Source organism: Schistocerca serialis, chromosome 1 (genome assembly GCF_023864345.2).
Source record: "Schistocerca serialis cubense isolate TAMUIC-IGC-003099 chromosome 1, iqSchSeri2.2, whole genome shotgun sequence".
NCBI classification, from domain to species: Eukaryota; Metazoa; Arthropoda; class Insecta; order Orthoptera; family Acrididae; genus Schistocerca; species Schistocerca serialis.
Window position 1 is genome coordinate 496,067,389 of NC_064638.1, and position 14,525 is coordinate 496,081,913.

The window sequence follows — 14,525 nt, forward strand, 5'->3', positions numbered from 1 at the left end:
AGAAATTCATGTAACAGATAACCTCATCAACAGGGACACCGGGTTTCAACTTAACAAGGGCTGGAAACCGTTATTAAACACCATCAAAGAGCAACGGCACGAGCGGACGCGAGATCCTTCCGCCACGGTGGACGGAGATGGACTGCACCTACCACCGGGTGTGGCTGCAGCTTCCCCCACCCCTCCCACCACGCGGTGCCCCGCCGGCCTCCCGCACCGAGGTACGACTCGGGACCCCGCAGACATAAATACCACAGACACAGCGCGGACAGATCATTCCATCAGCACCACCTGATGATGGCGGAACGGTTATCCGCTGAAATATCGTGGAACTTCGACAAACGGATCCGGCTGGACATCTGAGAACCTTGGATACTTCCACAAATTATTTACAGAAGAATGCAAAGGCCAGTAGAAGTAGACCTCAGAGGAAGATCATTCTGGGTTCTGGAGAAATTTAGAAACACATGAGGCTACCAACTTACCTTAATAGATAAAATGGAGAAAGGCAACCCTACATTAATAGCATTTGTAGGCTTAGAGAAGTATTTTTACAATGTTGACTGGAACACTCTCTTTGAAATTCTGATGGAACCCAAGTGAATGAGACAATCTGCACACTGAACTAGCAGAAATTGGACTCAAAGAGAAGTTTGGAAAGGTAATTAAAGTTCATGGAGGAAAAAAAACTAATGACACTGTAACTATGCCAGAGATAACAAACAACTTTGATCACTTGAGGAGAATTGATAGTGTCTTGAAAATTGTATGTGAGATGAGCATCATCCAAGGTAAGACTAGTGTGATACAGTGTGGTACAATTAAGTCATGTGACACTGCGGGAATTAGATTAGAAAATAAGACACTATAAGTTGTGGAAGAGTTTCATTGTTTGGGCAGAAAAATAACTGACAATGGCCGAAGCAAAGAGGATATGAAATATGAACTGACAATAGCAAGAAGAGTGTGCCATGATGAACACAGCACCATTCCAGTGATACTGGCAAGGATTTGAATTTCCTGCCAGCAGTACTGAGCAATGTTGCCAGATCAAATAGAGGGTGTAGCTGTCCCTAGACTACACCATTACAGTCATGAATATTATGTGCTGACTGTTGTCAAAAGATGCAGTGTAGCTACTTTAAAGCTCCTTCTAAGAAATGTTCAAAGGAGTTATGTCATGTCAGTTGGTACAGTGCGTAACAAAACAGGTGGATTATTTCCAGTTGTTATGTCTTTCTTCCACCCAAAATTAGTACTAACTTTTCCCAAATTCTGTCATGCCTTCACTGTATGGCATGTGTGGAGTAAACAAAAGTCTTGAGTATTGACTCACGGCTTATCCAACTTAACTTTATTATCTATTACATTCCTTTGATTACCACGAGTTAGTGTGCCAGCTAGTTTGACTAAAAATTGTGCTAACTACAAACTATCAGCAATTCAATAAAATGATTTATTACTTTATATGGGCAAATCTTACAGCATAATCAGTGGCAATTGTCCAAGTTTTTGATGCATTAATCACAATCCTTCAATAAGTGCACCCTTAGTCACATGACAGTCATCTGTACAGTAATCAAACTCTCCCCATACTCAGTGTAGCATGTACTCCATGATGGTCTGTAGTACATAACCTCAGTCTTTCACAAACCCCCACAGTAAGAGATTACAGACCGTTAAATCTGACAGTTGAGGTGGCCAGTGGAGAAGGTTATTGTCTGCTGTTGCAGCACATCCAATCCAGCATTGGCAAAGAGAACACTGAAGAAGCTCTCATACATTCCTGTGAAAATGGGTGTAGTTTCTTATGGAGTACTTTCTTATGGAGCAAGCAGTGCAGTGGCTCTGCAATGGCTGTGGCATGGGGAATGAACCATCGATAGCAGCTCAGCTGACCTATGACAGACTTGAGATGGGATGCATCTGTGAGATTCAGTAATTTTTGGATGGCAGACACATGTCATGGCGTAAGCTATATGCTTGGCATGCTGAAGACATGTCCTACATACTCGACCTGGCAGATGAAAAAAGAACCAGGATTACAATGAAGGTTCACTGCCATGAACATGGAGAACAGCATGTCTGGGTTCCAGATGAGATTGGCCTATTCTTTCAAGTGACCAGAAAAATGTCAAGATAGTTTACTGTTCCCAGAGCATCCTTTGAGCCACGCGGGATTAGCCAAGCAGTCTAAAGCACTGCAGTCATGGACTGTGCAGCTGGCCCTGGCGGAGGTTCGTGTCCTCCCTCAGGCATGGGAGTGTGTGTTTGTCCTTAGGATAATTTAGGTTAAGTAGTGTGTAAGTTTAGAAACTGATGATCTTAGCAGTTAAGTCCCATAAGATTTCACACACATTTGAACATTTGACATCCTTTGAGAGTTGCTTCATGTATCTCTGGAAGAGTGCTGGAGTGCTGATGAAGCCAAATGGAAGCCAAGTATATTGGAACAATCCAAAAGAGTGTTGATGACCACATTCTGGTGGGAATCATTATCCAATAGAAGCTGGAGACAAGCATCCAAAAGGTCAATTCTGCAAACACCGTATCCCCAGCAGTGTGGGAAACATTGTCCTCAAGCTTTGGAATGGGTTATGTGGCAACTACAGATTGGGCAGTCACAGAGGTCTTGAAGTCACCACAAATGCAGGCAGTGCCAAACAGTTTTTTCACAATCATGGCAGGAGAGGCCCATTGACTATACATGACTAGGATGAGGATGCCCTTGTGCTCGAGGCATTGCAATTCCTGCCGAAGCTTTGCTGGAGAGTAAACTTGATGCAATGGGCCTTAAAAAGTTTTAGGACCATTATGTGTAACAGGGGGATATGTACCTGGAACCCTGAACCCCCTACCATTGGCATCTGGAACAGGGATCCAAATTTAGCCAAAAGATTGGTGGTGTCAAGGCAGAGGCCCAGGGCATGGACCACTTTGGAGGTGCCATGGATCTCAAGGCATGGAATAAGTCTGGGCTAAGCAAGTTAGATGCTCCAAGGGCTGTAAGCACTAAAATCATAGCTCGTGTTAGCATGACACTATGGCGGGGCCTACTGCAGAAGCATCCTGCCATGAAAAAGAGGTCATTACTGTAAGTATGTATCTTTATAATGAAGAGATGCAGCGGAAGAGAGCCAGTCAATTAATGCAGCCAATGACCCAGTGTCAATCTGGGATGTGACTGGTTTGCTTTCGAACTCTACTTGTATAAACAGCAGTTGAGTGGACTGCAAGTGTAGAGCCTGTACCTGTGCCACTTCTGGAAAATTTAGTTGGGAAGGATGCTCTTTGGGGTCCCCTGTGCTGAGTCCACAGACATGGAAATGGAGAAGTGACAAACTTCAGCTTTGTGGCCAGAGTTACTGCAAGTGGTATATTTCACCCTGTGGATGGGTATGCAAAATACTATTTGCAAGTTAATGATTGTTTGAAGTGACAAGCCCTGGGAGGTTGTTTTCTGGACTTGGGCACTAACTGCTGCAGCAAAGCTTCCAATTTGGGATGGGAGTCAGATACCAGAGCTCGATCTGGGATAGCAACTGCTGCTCTGAGAGACTGCTCTAAAGCCCAAATGTTGGATGGTATGAGTTGAATGATGGATGTTGAGCTTCAGGAGATCCTGCCGGGTGTCTTTATCAGTTGTGTGAACTAATATCATGTCACAAACCAGAGTAGATGCATAAAGGGACTTGCGTTGTTCATTGGCACATTGGAAACGGCATTCCCAGGAGATACCCTGGAACCTAGCCATCCATTCTCTATGGGTTCCAGAATATAGCTTCTAACACTTAAGGAGCATGTTATGTTGAAGCAATTTTTATCTGAGCATCAGAGTATTCAGCTAAGCTTTCCTCAAGGAATCATAAGGCAGTCAGAGCAGTTTCACTTGGGGATGTTACTGTTGCAGCAGATGGTAGACTGTGGGCCCTCTACTGCCCAGTAGAAATTCACACTGTGGCTGATCACTGCAGACATCGTATATTGCAAAATCCTGCTCTAATTGAGCTGCGTAGCAGGACCAAGGCTTGATTTTCTTGTCAACAGGTTGAAAGGACAATGGTACTGATGCACATGGATGGCAGGCTAGGTACCCAACCCTGCAGTAGCCAGATAGTGTGTCTTCAAAGTGAAAACTTGTGCCAGTAGAACCTCATTCACCTACTGCATTCTTTGGAGACAAAGCATTACCCGATGCCTAACGTCTGTCATCAGTGATAAGAACATCACTTGTTCCTGATCTACCAGGGACATGGTACACGTGTTCTAATCAGTTTAAAAAAATCCTTGTTGCCACTGCAAAATATGTCTGTTATCCCTCATTGGAAGAGAGTCCCAGGAGGAGTACAATAGCTGTTTTATTATCCTTCTGAAAAAAAGATGTTCATCTCAATTGATAATTACAAATTAACTCTGTTCTTCTATGGTTCTAAACAAAATACAATTCTGTGGATTTGGCTTCAACTAACTCCCTGGAGCCAGAACTAAGTTCTGAAATGACCAACACTTGAAGAGCTCTTTTCCAACACTGAAGCCTACTTCTCAGCATTACACTGTTTTCATGAATGGCATGTCACTGAGAGCTTAAGTGAATGAACCAGCCAGTTCTAGTTCATGGGAAATGTCGGCAGTGATTCCTGGATTTCCTTAAACAGCTATTCTCCAGAAAGAGATGTGCTACCCCCTCATCACTCATGACTGGATATAGGCATGGTCTTGCAATGCAGCCAGCAACCACTTGCTGTTGCTTGGCAAGAGACCTGGTGGTCCGTACCTTTACATGTGCCTCCTAGTAATCCGGGGGTGTATTTAAAAATCCCACATGGCTGCTATGACATATGCATCATACTCCTCTCCTGATTTCATGAACTGTCAGTACCACCTCCCTATGTTATTCTTGTGTGACAGGTCTTTCCTAAAAGGTACATGAAACTCACACTGCAATGCAACCGCAGTTTGGAACACCTCAAAGTGAAGCATGGAGAAAGCCTTTCCTGTCGCAGCACCATCTTGGAAACAGATGCTTCATCTGCACAGTAAGGATGACAAGCAAGGAGCGGGCAGCACATCAAGAACTTTGACTGTTGCTGCCTCTTATGATGTAAGGTTTACCCATATAAAGTAATAAATCAGTTTACTATTACTTTTTTAAACTGCACCATACATTTATAAATATCAAGTATAAATAAGTGAGGTATTCCTACAGCCAATGACAAAAGTATGTTTGCAGCTCTTGGCCTCCATCAGTTTCAATGTAATTAGCTTCCTTAGTAAAAATAATGTTACCAAAATAGTATACCATATTCAGACAAGCTAAGCAGTGTAATTTAATAACAATTATCATTGTATCTAAAAGTGCTTTCCAAAATTAATATCACTCCCTAATTCATTTACTCAGAAATGTAAATCTGTAATTGTAATTTATGAAAATCTAGTGAACAACAATTCAGTCCTAATTATTTTAAACTGATATAAGTAGACTATTGGAAGCCATTTTATGCCAGTCTGCAGTGAGATTGAACGGAGGAATATCAATGTCTGAAAATATGGACAATGTAACCCAGATGAATTGGTACAAGTTAGAAGTTGGAAAATGCAACAATATTTATCTAGGATTTAGTGTCTGGGTGTTTATTCAATTACCTAATGACTGTTTTAAGTTGTTAATTGGACTGTGAATGTGTAATTAGTGTCATGCACAGTATCAAACTTCTATAATTATCATCTACTCTGGCAATAGGGTTAAACTGTGAACTGTGTTGTTTGCTACAATTATTAACTGTTCACTTCGTTTTTGTATTAATATGGCCATTACATTTCAAGGACAGTGATTTAAGAACTTCATACAGAGATTGTGTTAATTGTTCGTTTGCCAGATGTGAACTTCTATGTCACTTCAGTGTTTGGTTATTACACTTGAACAATCACCTTATAGGACACCAACTATGTAGTACGTGGCTAGCTGATCATCTGTATAATAATTATATTACAAGAAGGAAAGTTGCCACTCACCAAATAGCGGAGATGCTGAGTTGCAGATAGGCACAATAAAAAGACTCTCACAATTATAGCTTTCAGCCATTAAAGCCTTCATCAACAATAGACACACACACACACACACACACGCGCGCGCGTGCGCGCGCAGACACATATGTGTGCGCATGCAAATGCAAATCACATGCACTACTGCAGTCTCAGGCAAGTGAAATCGCACTGCCTGTTGCCTGAGACTGCAGTCATGTGTGTGTGTGTTGCGTTTGTGCGCATGTGTGTGTGTGTGTGTGTGTGTGTGTGTGTGTGTGTGTGTGTGTGTGTGTGTGTGTGTGTCTGTTAATTGTTGATGAAGGCTTTAATGGTAGAAAGCTATAATTGTGAGAGTCTTTTCGTTGTGCCTATCTGCGACTCAGCATCTCTGCTATATGGTGAGTGGCAACTTTTCTTCTCATGATACTGCTACATTTCATCCTGGATTTTCTACTGCATAGTAAATACAATTGATGAGACTTGATAAGGCAATACCAGTAGTTAAGGCAGCATCTAAGTGCAAGTAAAGTCTCTGAACTGCAGATATAGTGTGGACCACATTACTAGTAGTATGTTGTCCTCACCACCAACTTATCAGCAAATTTTGATTGAAGTGCAGCTACCGATGGGATACTTGTACAGGTAACTACAAGTGATACATTATTATTTGTTATTTGAACTGTGTTCCAAGGTCAACTGCTAATACAAGGAAGTGAATCTTTATTTTATGGAGGATTACCTCTTGAAGAAATAAATTTACATTGTCTCATTAATGAGTTTTGATCCATCTGTTTTAATCATATACATAAATATTATATACATGGAAAGTTTTATATTGTTAACTTCTTGGGCTGGTCAATAGTGTTGACTGTGATAAGACTTCTCTATTTATAACATTTGAAGTGTACCTTATACAGAGTTAAGTTGCTGCCAGCTTGATTTTGTACTGTGCAGGGTTTTTTAATAAATATTGTGAAACATAGTGCATGTAATTAGCTCTTTTCCACCTCTCCCCTATTGCTCTGTAACACAAAGTGCTTCCAAATAAGAGAAATTTCATAACTTGTAACGTAAATTTAAGCATTAGGAAGTCTTTTCTGTAAGTATTTATCTGGAGTATAGCTTTATACCAACATCTATAACAATACTCTGAACTGCATGGCAAGAGGTTACCTCACACTGTAATAGTTATTAGGGGTTCTTCTCATCGCATTTGTGTAAGGAGCATCGTAAGACTGCATGTTGTAATTAGTATAATCTCATCTTTGCTACACCTATGGGAGTGGTAAGTGTGGGGTTCTAATATATTCCTGGATTCCTAAGTTAAAGGTAGGTCTTGAAACTTTGTAAGAAGGCTTTCAAGTTATAGTTAGCATCTATTGTCTATCATCTGCCAGGTCAGAGTTTCTGTACCTCTATGACCTCCCAAGGGTCAAACCTCTGACCACTCACACTCCCTTTCTTTGTATTTGGATCATACTCCCCTTCTTTGCATTTGGAAGTTAAACATGGACAGTAAGCAGTACGTACAAGAAGAGAATAAGAGTTTTTTGAATGTGGAGCTATAGAAAATTGCTGAGGATAAGATGGGTAGATTAAATAACTAATGAAGAGCTACTGAACTGAACTGAAGTGAGGACAACAGGAACTTGACAACACAAAGGGATTTGTTGTTGAAAGGACACCTTCTGAAATATCACAGAATTAGAAAGTCAATTCTTGAGAGAAGTACGTGTGTGAGGAGTGGGGAGGTGGGGGGTGGGGTGGTGGTTAAATGGTATAGAGAGAGAGACTAAAGCTCCTCTTCATAAGCCATTCAATAGGATGAGGGTTGTAGTAGCTATGTAGAGATGAAGAGGTTTTCATAGGATAGACTAATGTGGAAACCTTCATCAAACTAGTCTTCAGACTGAAGGGCACCATAACCGTCACTACCATCACTATCACCACCGCCACCACCATCACCACCACAACAAAAACAACAACAACCACTAACCAGCTTTCTACAGCACTTAGTTCTTTAGATTAACACTTAAAACATATTTTTAATCTAAATGGCTCACATGTTCATTAACTTTATAATTTAGTTTTGTATTCAGGAGGATGCAGGGGTGTCCATGAGATCAAGTTAAGAAAGTATCCTGCAGTACATAACAAAAACATAGACACATGATTTGCTCCTAGACATGTAAGTATTTTTGCAGCCTGTAAAAATAGTTTGATAGTTCATAATCAGATATTGAATTTTAGTGATTTACTGTAAGTAACATGTCTATACATTCTGATTTATAACTTTGTGTTGACTGCTGTAAGGAAATTCATCTTCTAAATGAGACTGTGACTAAAATGTCGCCGGCCGGTGTGGCCGAGCGGTTCTAGGCACTACAGTCTGGAACTGTGTGACCGCTACAGTTGCAGGTTCGAATCCTGCCTCGGGCATGGATGTGTGTGATGTCCTTAGGTTAGTTAGGTTTAAGTAGTTCTAAGGTCTAGGGGACTGATGACCTCAGAAGTTAAGTCCCATAGTGCTCAGAGCCATTTGAACTAAACTGTCCAAACACAGGTAGAAAAATTCTATCTAGCAAGTGTCAACAGAGTCAAATAAACTAAAGGAGTAATAAAAAATTGTACCTTTTGAAACAAAATGTTCCTTCACTCAGCACCTTGTCCCACTTTATCCCCTAATTCATTGTGCTGGGTGACTTTCATTTAATCTCTGTTGAAGAACATAATATCTTTCAACCTAACCTCTCTGGTGCAAGGTGAAGGAACTTCTGGCTGCAAATGCTAGTGTTATTTTTATTAACTTTGTGTTTCTCACTGTAATGTTCATACAGAAGCTCAGACTGAAATACGTCACAAAATACATATACTACTCACCTAATATTGCTACAACCATATCATTCTGTACAACTTCCATGGAACCATTACACAGGTAATATATATATTGCAAAGCATCTCCTTTGTGGATGAGATATTCACCAGGAGCACAGAAATTGCCTCTTATGTGGAGTGACAATAGTTTTAAGCATCCCTGTGATGCAGCCTCAAAGATAGGTAACTGCAGTATTTCACGATGAAGATGCATTGATACATCACCTCGGAGTTCCTCTGGGAATTCTTTCAGTGTCTGGAAATAAGTAGAAAGTTATTTATGATTTAACAATAAAAAAGATTAATAGAAAAATCATATTGTTGCCACAGTTATGAACGTTACAATCAGTTTCATGTGATTCTCCATTTCTGTCACTCACGACCTATCCTCCTATTAAAGCATAACTACCTCATCCCACATAATGAGTGATTTGCCTCATACAATCATACCTACACCTAATCCTCTGATTCCTTACCTCCATCACCCCTTGAACTACAGTTTTCAATAATAGCTCTTGTCTTAATATATGCCCAGTCATTCTGTCTCTTCAATATACTGTGTTCTTTATCAACTATTTTTTTCCTGATTTACTCTTTTTAGTATGTCTTTATTTCCTTCTCAGCCAATGCATCTGTTTCCTGCTGTCGCCTGCACAGCACATTTCAAAGATATCTATTCATTTCATTCCTGTTTTTCCTGTAGTCCACATTTCACGTCAGTGCAGAGCTGTGCATCAAATACAGCTTGGTATTAACCTTTTTGTGATATCAAGGTTCATATTTTTGGGTTTTAACTGCTGTTTTCTTATTTAATTTATATATTTTTTATTCTTACAGAATGCCCTTTTCCCTTATGCAGTCCTTGCTGCAAAGTATTTCTTACCATCTTCAAACTTCACATTTCTTGCATCTGAGATGGTGAAATTCATCACTCTCATCAGGAATCTCTTGTTCAAGTTTAAGATTAGCCACCTACAATACCCAACTGATGTGCACTCCATTACATTAGTTCTGCTTCTTTTTATTTGCATTTAACAACCATCAGCTAGCACATGCTCCATTTCATTAAGCATTCAACACAGTTCCTCTTCACTTTCAGTGACTGCTGCTATGCTGTCAGTGAACTCTACCTCCTATATTTTTTTTATAGCTGTGACAAACAAGTCACAATGAGAGTCATTTACATCCCTCACTGTCTCTTCAGTATGTACATTAAATATCAGTGATGACAGTCATCCAGAATTGATTCAGGGTTGCCACAAGTTTCGCAAGTGAAGTTCCCTGATATTTCCCTTATTTCCAAACAAGTTTTAGCATTTTTCCCTGACAAATTTTGAGTTCTTGAGAGTAAGTAAGGACATAAATCGACAAAAAGGAATTCTGTATTTTTAAATGTGTGAACAACAATCTTAAGCACTAACATCAACATTTTTTGTAATGAACTGTTTTTAGATGGATAAAGCAAACCAAATGGTACATATGTTTCATTAAGACCACTGGTGTTACTATATTACAATAAAGTGAAACACATTTAGTGACAAAAACACTCATTTTGTTGGAGTCATAAGACAGATTTAAGATACCTTCAGAAATAACCTCAGAAAAAAGTAGACCTCTTGAAAGAAGAGTATAAAGCGGGGAAGAGTTGTGTAACCCAACACTATAGGTGACTGTCAATAAAATGTTGGTTCTACTATGTTTGTTATTGTTGGTTATTACCCACTGTGTTGTGTCTATTATTCTATGGGTATTGTGGGATTTTTCTTTCAAGAAATACACGAGTACATAGCTTACAAAATGCCAGTGCCTGCCACAATTTTCTTCTTCTTATCATCCATACTTATTATATATAAACTACTTTCGCAGTGCCAAAATGTGCTAGAATAAATAAAATGTCTATAAAACACTGCACTGTAGAATGTATGTGTGGGGAGAGAGTTGCAATTCCTTAAATCCATCACCTGAGGCCTCTCGTCTGCCAAGGAGCACCACAGTCCTGGGTCCATGGGTAAACCATGAAAATCGGCTGAATTACACCACACACAGACAGACCCAGCCTGCGGTCAGATCGGTGAGACTAGATCTGTCAAGCAGGGCCCACACATTAGTGGGAAACTATGGGCTTCAGATTGGTAGGCCCAATCCATTAGAAATACCCCAGAAATGGCCTGTGGTTTTGGCTCATCATGAAAGTCCATTCATATGGCCACCTATTCTCGTGTCATGAAATGAGACCACACTCATCACCCATGCAACAGATAACTTGTGTACCATATTTACTCGAATCTAAGCCGCACTTTTTTTCTGGTCTTTGTAATCCAAAAAATCGCCTGTGGCTTAGAATCGAGTGCAAAGCAAGCGGAAGTTCTGAAAAATGTTGGTAGGTGCCGCCACAACTAACTTCTGCCATCGAATATATGTAGTGCTACACAGGCATGCTTTGTAGGCACAAAGATAAATTCTGGCGCCAAAACCTCTGCATCAGTAAATAAATTTAAAAAAAAAGGTGGAAGACGAGCTTTTCTCTCCGCCTCGATTTTCGACCACTGCATTTTCATACATTATGCAACTAAGTAAATACAAATTCCGTATTGTTCATCTTCGAATGTAGCAGAATTTCAATGTACTACAAAAATCTGACTGGCAAGACTGTTCAGGATGTTTGTCAATATGGCCAACTCTACATTCTGAATTTTTTCCTACCTGTGAGAAGAGATGGTTGCTAATAGGAACCAGATGAAATGTGATTCATATGCAGTATTCTCTTCACCATAAGACTAATACAAATATAAACATTTTGCCATGTATTCTTTCGTGTTTGCTGTTATCTCATTTAAATCCTGTCTGCCTCATAAACTACAAAACTAGAGTGAGATAGCAGCAAAGGAGGAAGAATATACGTATCGTGTCATGTTTATATTTGTATTATTCTTATGCCTAATAGTGATACAGTCAGAAATGAAGCACGGCAACTGACTAGATTTTTAAAGCTAAGATGACTCATTTCTGTGCAGAATTTGATCTACCAAAGAAGCGGCTGCAAAGATTTTCAAATGGAGAAAAATTTTCACCTAACTCTTGTTCAGAACATGTTCTATCATACGCAGTCTATTATTTGGTTCTTGTTGATCATTATCAAAGAAAGAAGCAGTGTAAGTAACAACAAATAGCAGTCTCTTGCCATTGTTTTGCTAATGAGACGATTATTCTCTCTCTCTTTTTTTTATTGTAAGCGGCGGTAGCACGCACAAAAGCAAGCCATGCCGCGAGCGACTACAGGCCATAAACACGCACTATCAGAATGGGACAAACAATGCATGACACAGTAAAGTAATGCATTTTCAGCTTAGAGTGATGTAAACACCTATAACAAAGAAAATGGCACTTATCAGATCAAAGCAAAATAAGCAATCGATTCAAACCAGACGAAGCACATGAAAAAGGAAGGGTACCCGTATAAATACGAATGGAGCGCCTGACGCATAGCAGTGGCTACCTGGTAAAGCTTAACTGCTAAGCTTACGACTCGAACCAAACTACTGTAGCTGTATCGTCATTCATTCGACCTAAATTGTGTCTCATATTACAATGGACCAACTTTGTTTCGATTTGGAGGTGCGGTCTAAACCTTTTCTCTCCCCTTGAATTTCAAGTATCAAATTTCAGGTGCGGCTTAGATTTGAGTGCGGCTTAGATTTGAGTAAATACGGTAAATACTCTGAGAATCAATGAGTGTAGGTAGAAACTCACCTTGAAGGTGATTGCTGAACCACAGACAGGTACATAGAAAAGACAACCGCACTCTCACAACTAAATATTTGGTCATAGCCTTGTCAGAAAATGAGAGTGCACACACATTCACACAATCACTCAGACACAACTCATGCACACATGACTGTTGTCTCTGGCTGCTGTGTCAACAAGCTCTGAGAATCAGATCCAAACAAACCACTCCTCACACCTCCCTGCCTCTCATTGGCAGCTGCTAGGCTTGCAGCAAGTAGTGGTGGCAGCACTGACTGCAAACTCAGGGGAGGATGGGAAGGGAAGAAGTAGTAAGAATGAGGGAGTAGGGAAGCAGCTCACGTAATCAGCTGTGCCCAGCCAGCGATGAAGCATGACATATCAGTAAACAAACAATTTCATGCTACTGAGAAAAAAAAACAAAATTTTTCCAGTGTTTTTTTCAAATTTCCCTATTTCCCTGATATGTTTGAAATTCCCTAATATTCCCTGATTTCCAGAACTTTTAGCAACCCTGTGATTGCTCTAGTCTCCTTGAGTAAGTAAAGTGGATCATCATTCAACCTCTGTAGTTAAACACCACACTTTTTTTTCCTAAATGTGCACTCTGCTGTTGATCCTGTAAGAAAGTATCCATACCTACTTTATTAAAATAGTCACAAAAATTTAGCTGAAATTGAGAGTGTGAGAACAGCATGTTGGATACTGCACAATGAATAATGTTCACAAGAAGTTAAGAAAAACAACAGATTTATTCAAATAACTAAACTACAACACAAGCATTGAATGATCCCAAATTAATAGTTCTTAGCAGAAGTCACTTGCTCATATGATAACACTAAATAAAAGAGATGCACATTAAGAATATTGTTCTTGGTGCTAATTCACCCCAAAAATTAATGCTCAACACACATTCCACATGAGTATTGGACACAGACCATAGTCACTACCTTGTCACGAAGTATTCACCAGCCTGAACATGATTTTCACCAGCATGAGGTGCAGAATGCAATGTCTCTCATGGCACAAATGGCAAGGGCAAGACCTGAAGGAAAGGGACAAAATTCACCTTGAATATATTGGTCATGAATGGCAGGAGCTCAAAATTCAGTTAGTATCCACATCGGCACATGTGCTTGCTGTTTGGAGGGAGTGCTTAGCTGTGTGAAACAGTGTTTTAATGCTGAGGTGCATTTCAGTAGTAGAAGTAGTGTAGCATGGGTGAGTCTCAACACTTTGCAATAAACATATTGGAGACAAATCATCATCTTGTGGCATGTCTGTCACAGTGTGTGAGTGGGGCCGAACTCTGATGATGTCATTGTGAGGGGAAGATCTGGCCAGCAGAACCCTAGTGAGGTCCGCAGCTACTGTCTAGGTACTGGTAATCAGTGTCCATAGTAGACAGGTGTCTGGTTGCATGGCAGATGTGAGAGCTGTTGGCAGAAACAGCCACACAAAGAAAGAAACTGAGTGTATTAGCAGATGAGTAGAGGAAAATACAGTACAGGCCTTGACTTCTCAGGCAATGTGTGGTGGCCAATGTACATCCCCCGCCCCCTTTTCCTCTTCCATGCAGTCCATTGTGATGTGGTGCATGAAACTGAAAATGGGAAATACATGTGATGACAAAGGTGATGGCTACTGTGATGGATGGGACATCTGGTATTGGCATTGCCTCGGACCAACAGTTTAATTGGTCCCCACCATGGTGAGGAGGTAGCTACAGAAATTGGAGGAACATAGAGGACTTACCATGCCTACATTAACATGGAGTGAAGCAATGCCTGACATCTGGGAAGGTGGCAGCGTGGATATGGACATAGCAGCCAACCTCAGCACACTGACAGGTAAGGCAAGTGTAGGCGTATGTCTTGCAGTCC

The 14,525-nt window shown here is 40.4% G+C and overlaps 1 protein-coding gene across 1 annotated transcript in view; it reads right to left on the reverse strand.

Moving 5' to 3' along the window:
* LOC126473985 (potassium voltage-gated channel subfamily H member 8) overlaps positions 1 to 14,525 on the reverse strand; it is a 493,833-nt gene that overhangs the window by 91,013 nt on the left and 388,295 nt on the right. The window contains exon 10 of the mRNA XM_050101374.1: positions 8,905 to 9,154. Coding sequence (XP_049957331.1) covers positions 8,905 to 9,154 — 250 coding nt within the window. The remainder of the gene's footprint in view (positions 1 to 8,904; positions 9,155 to 14,525) is intronic.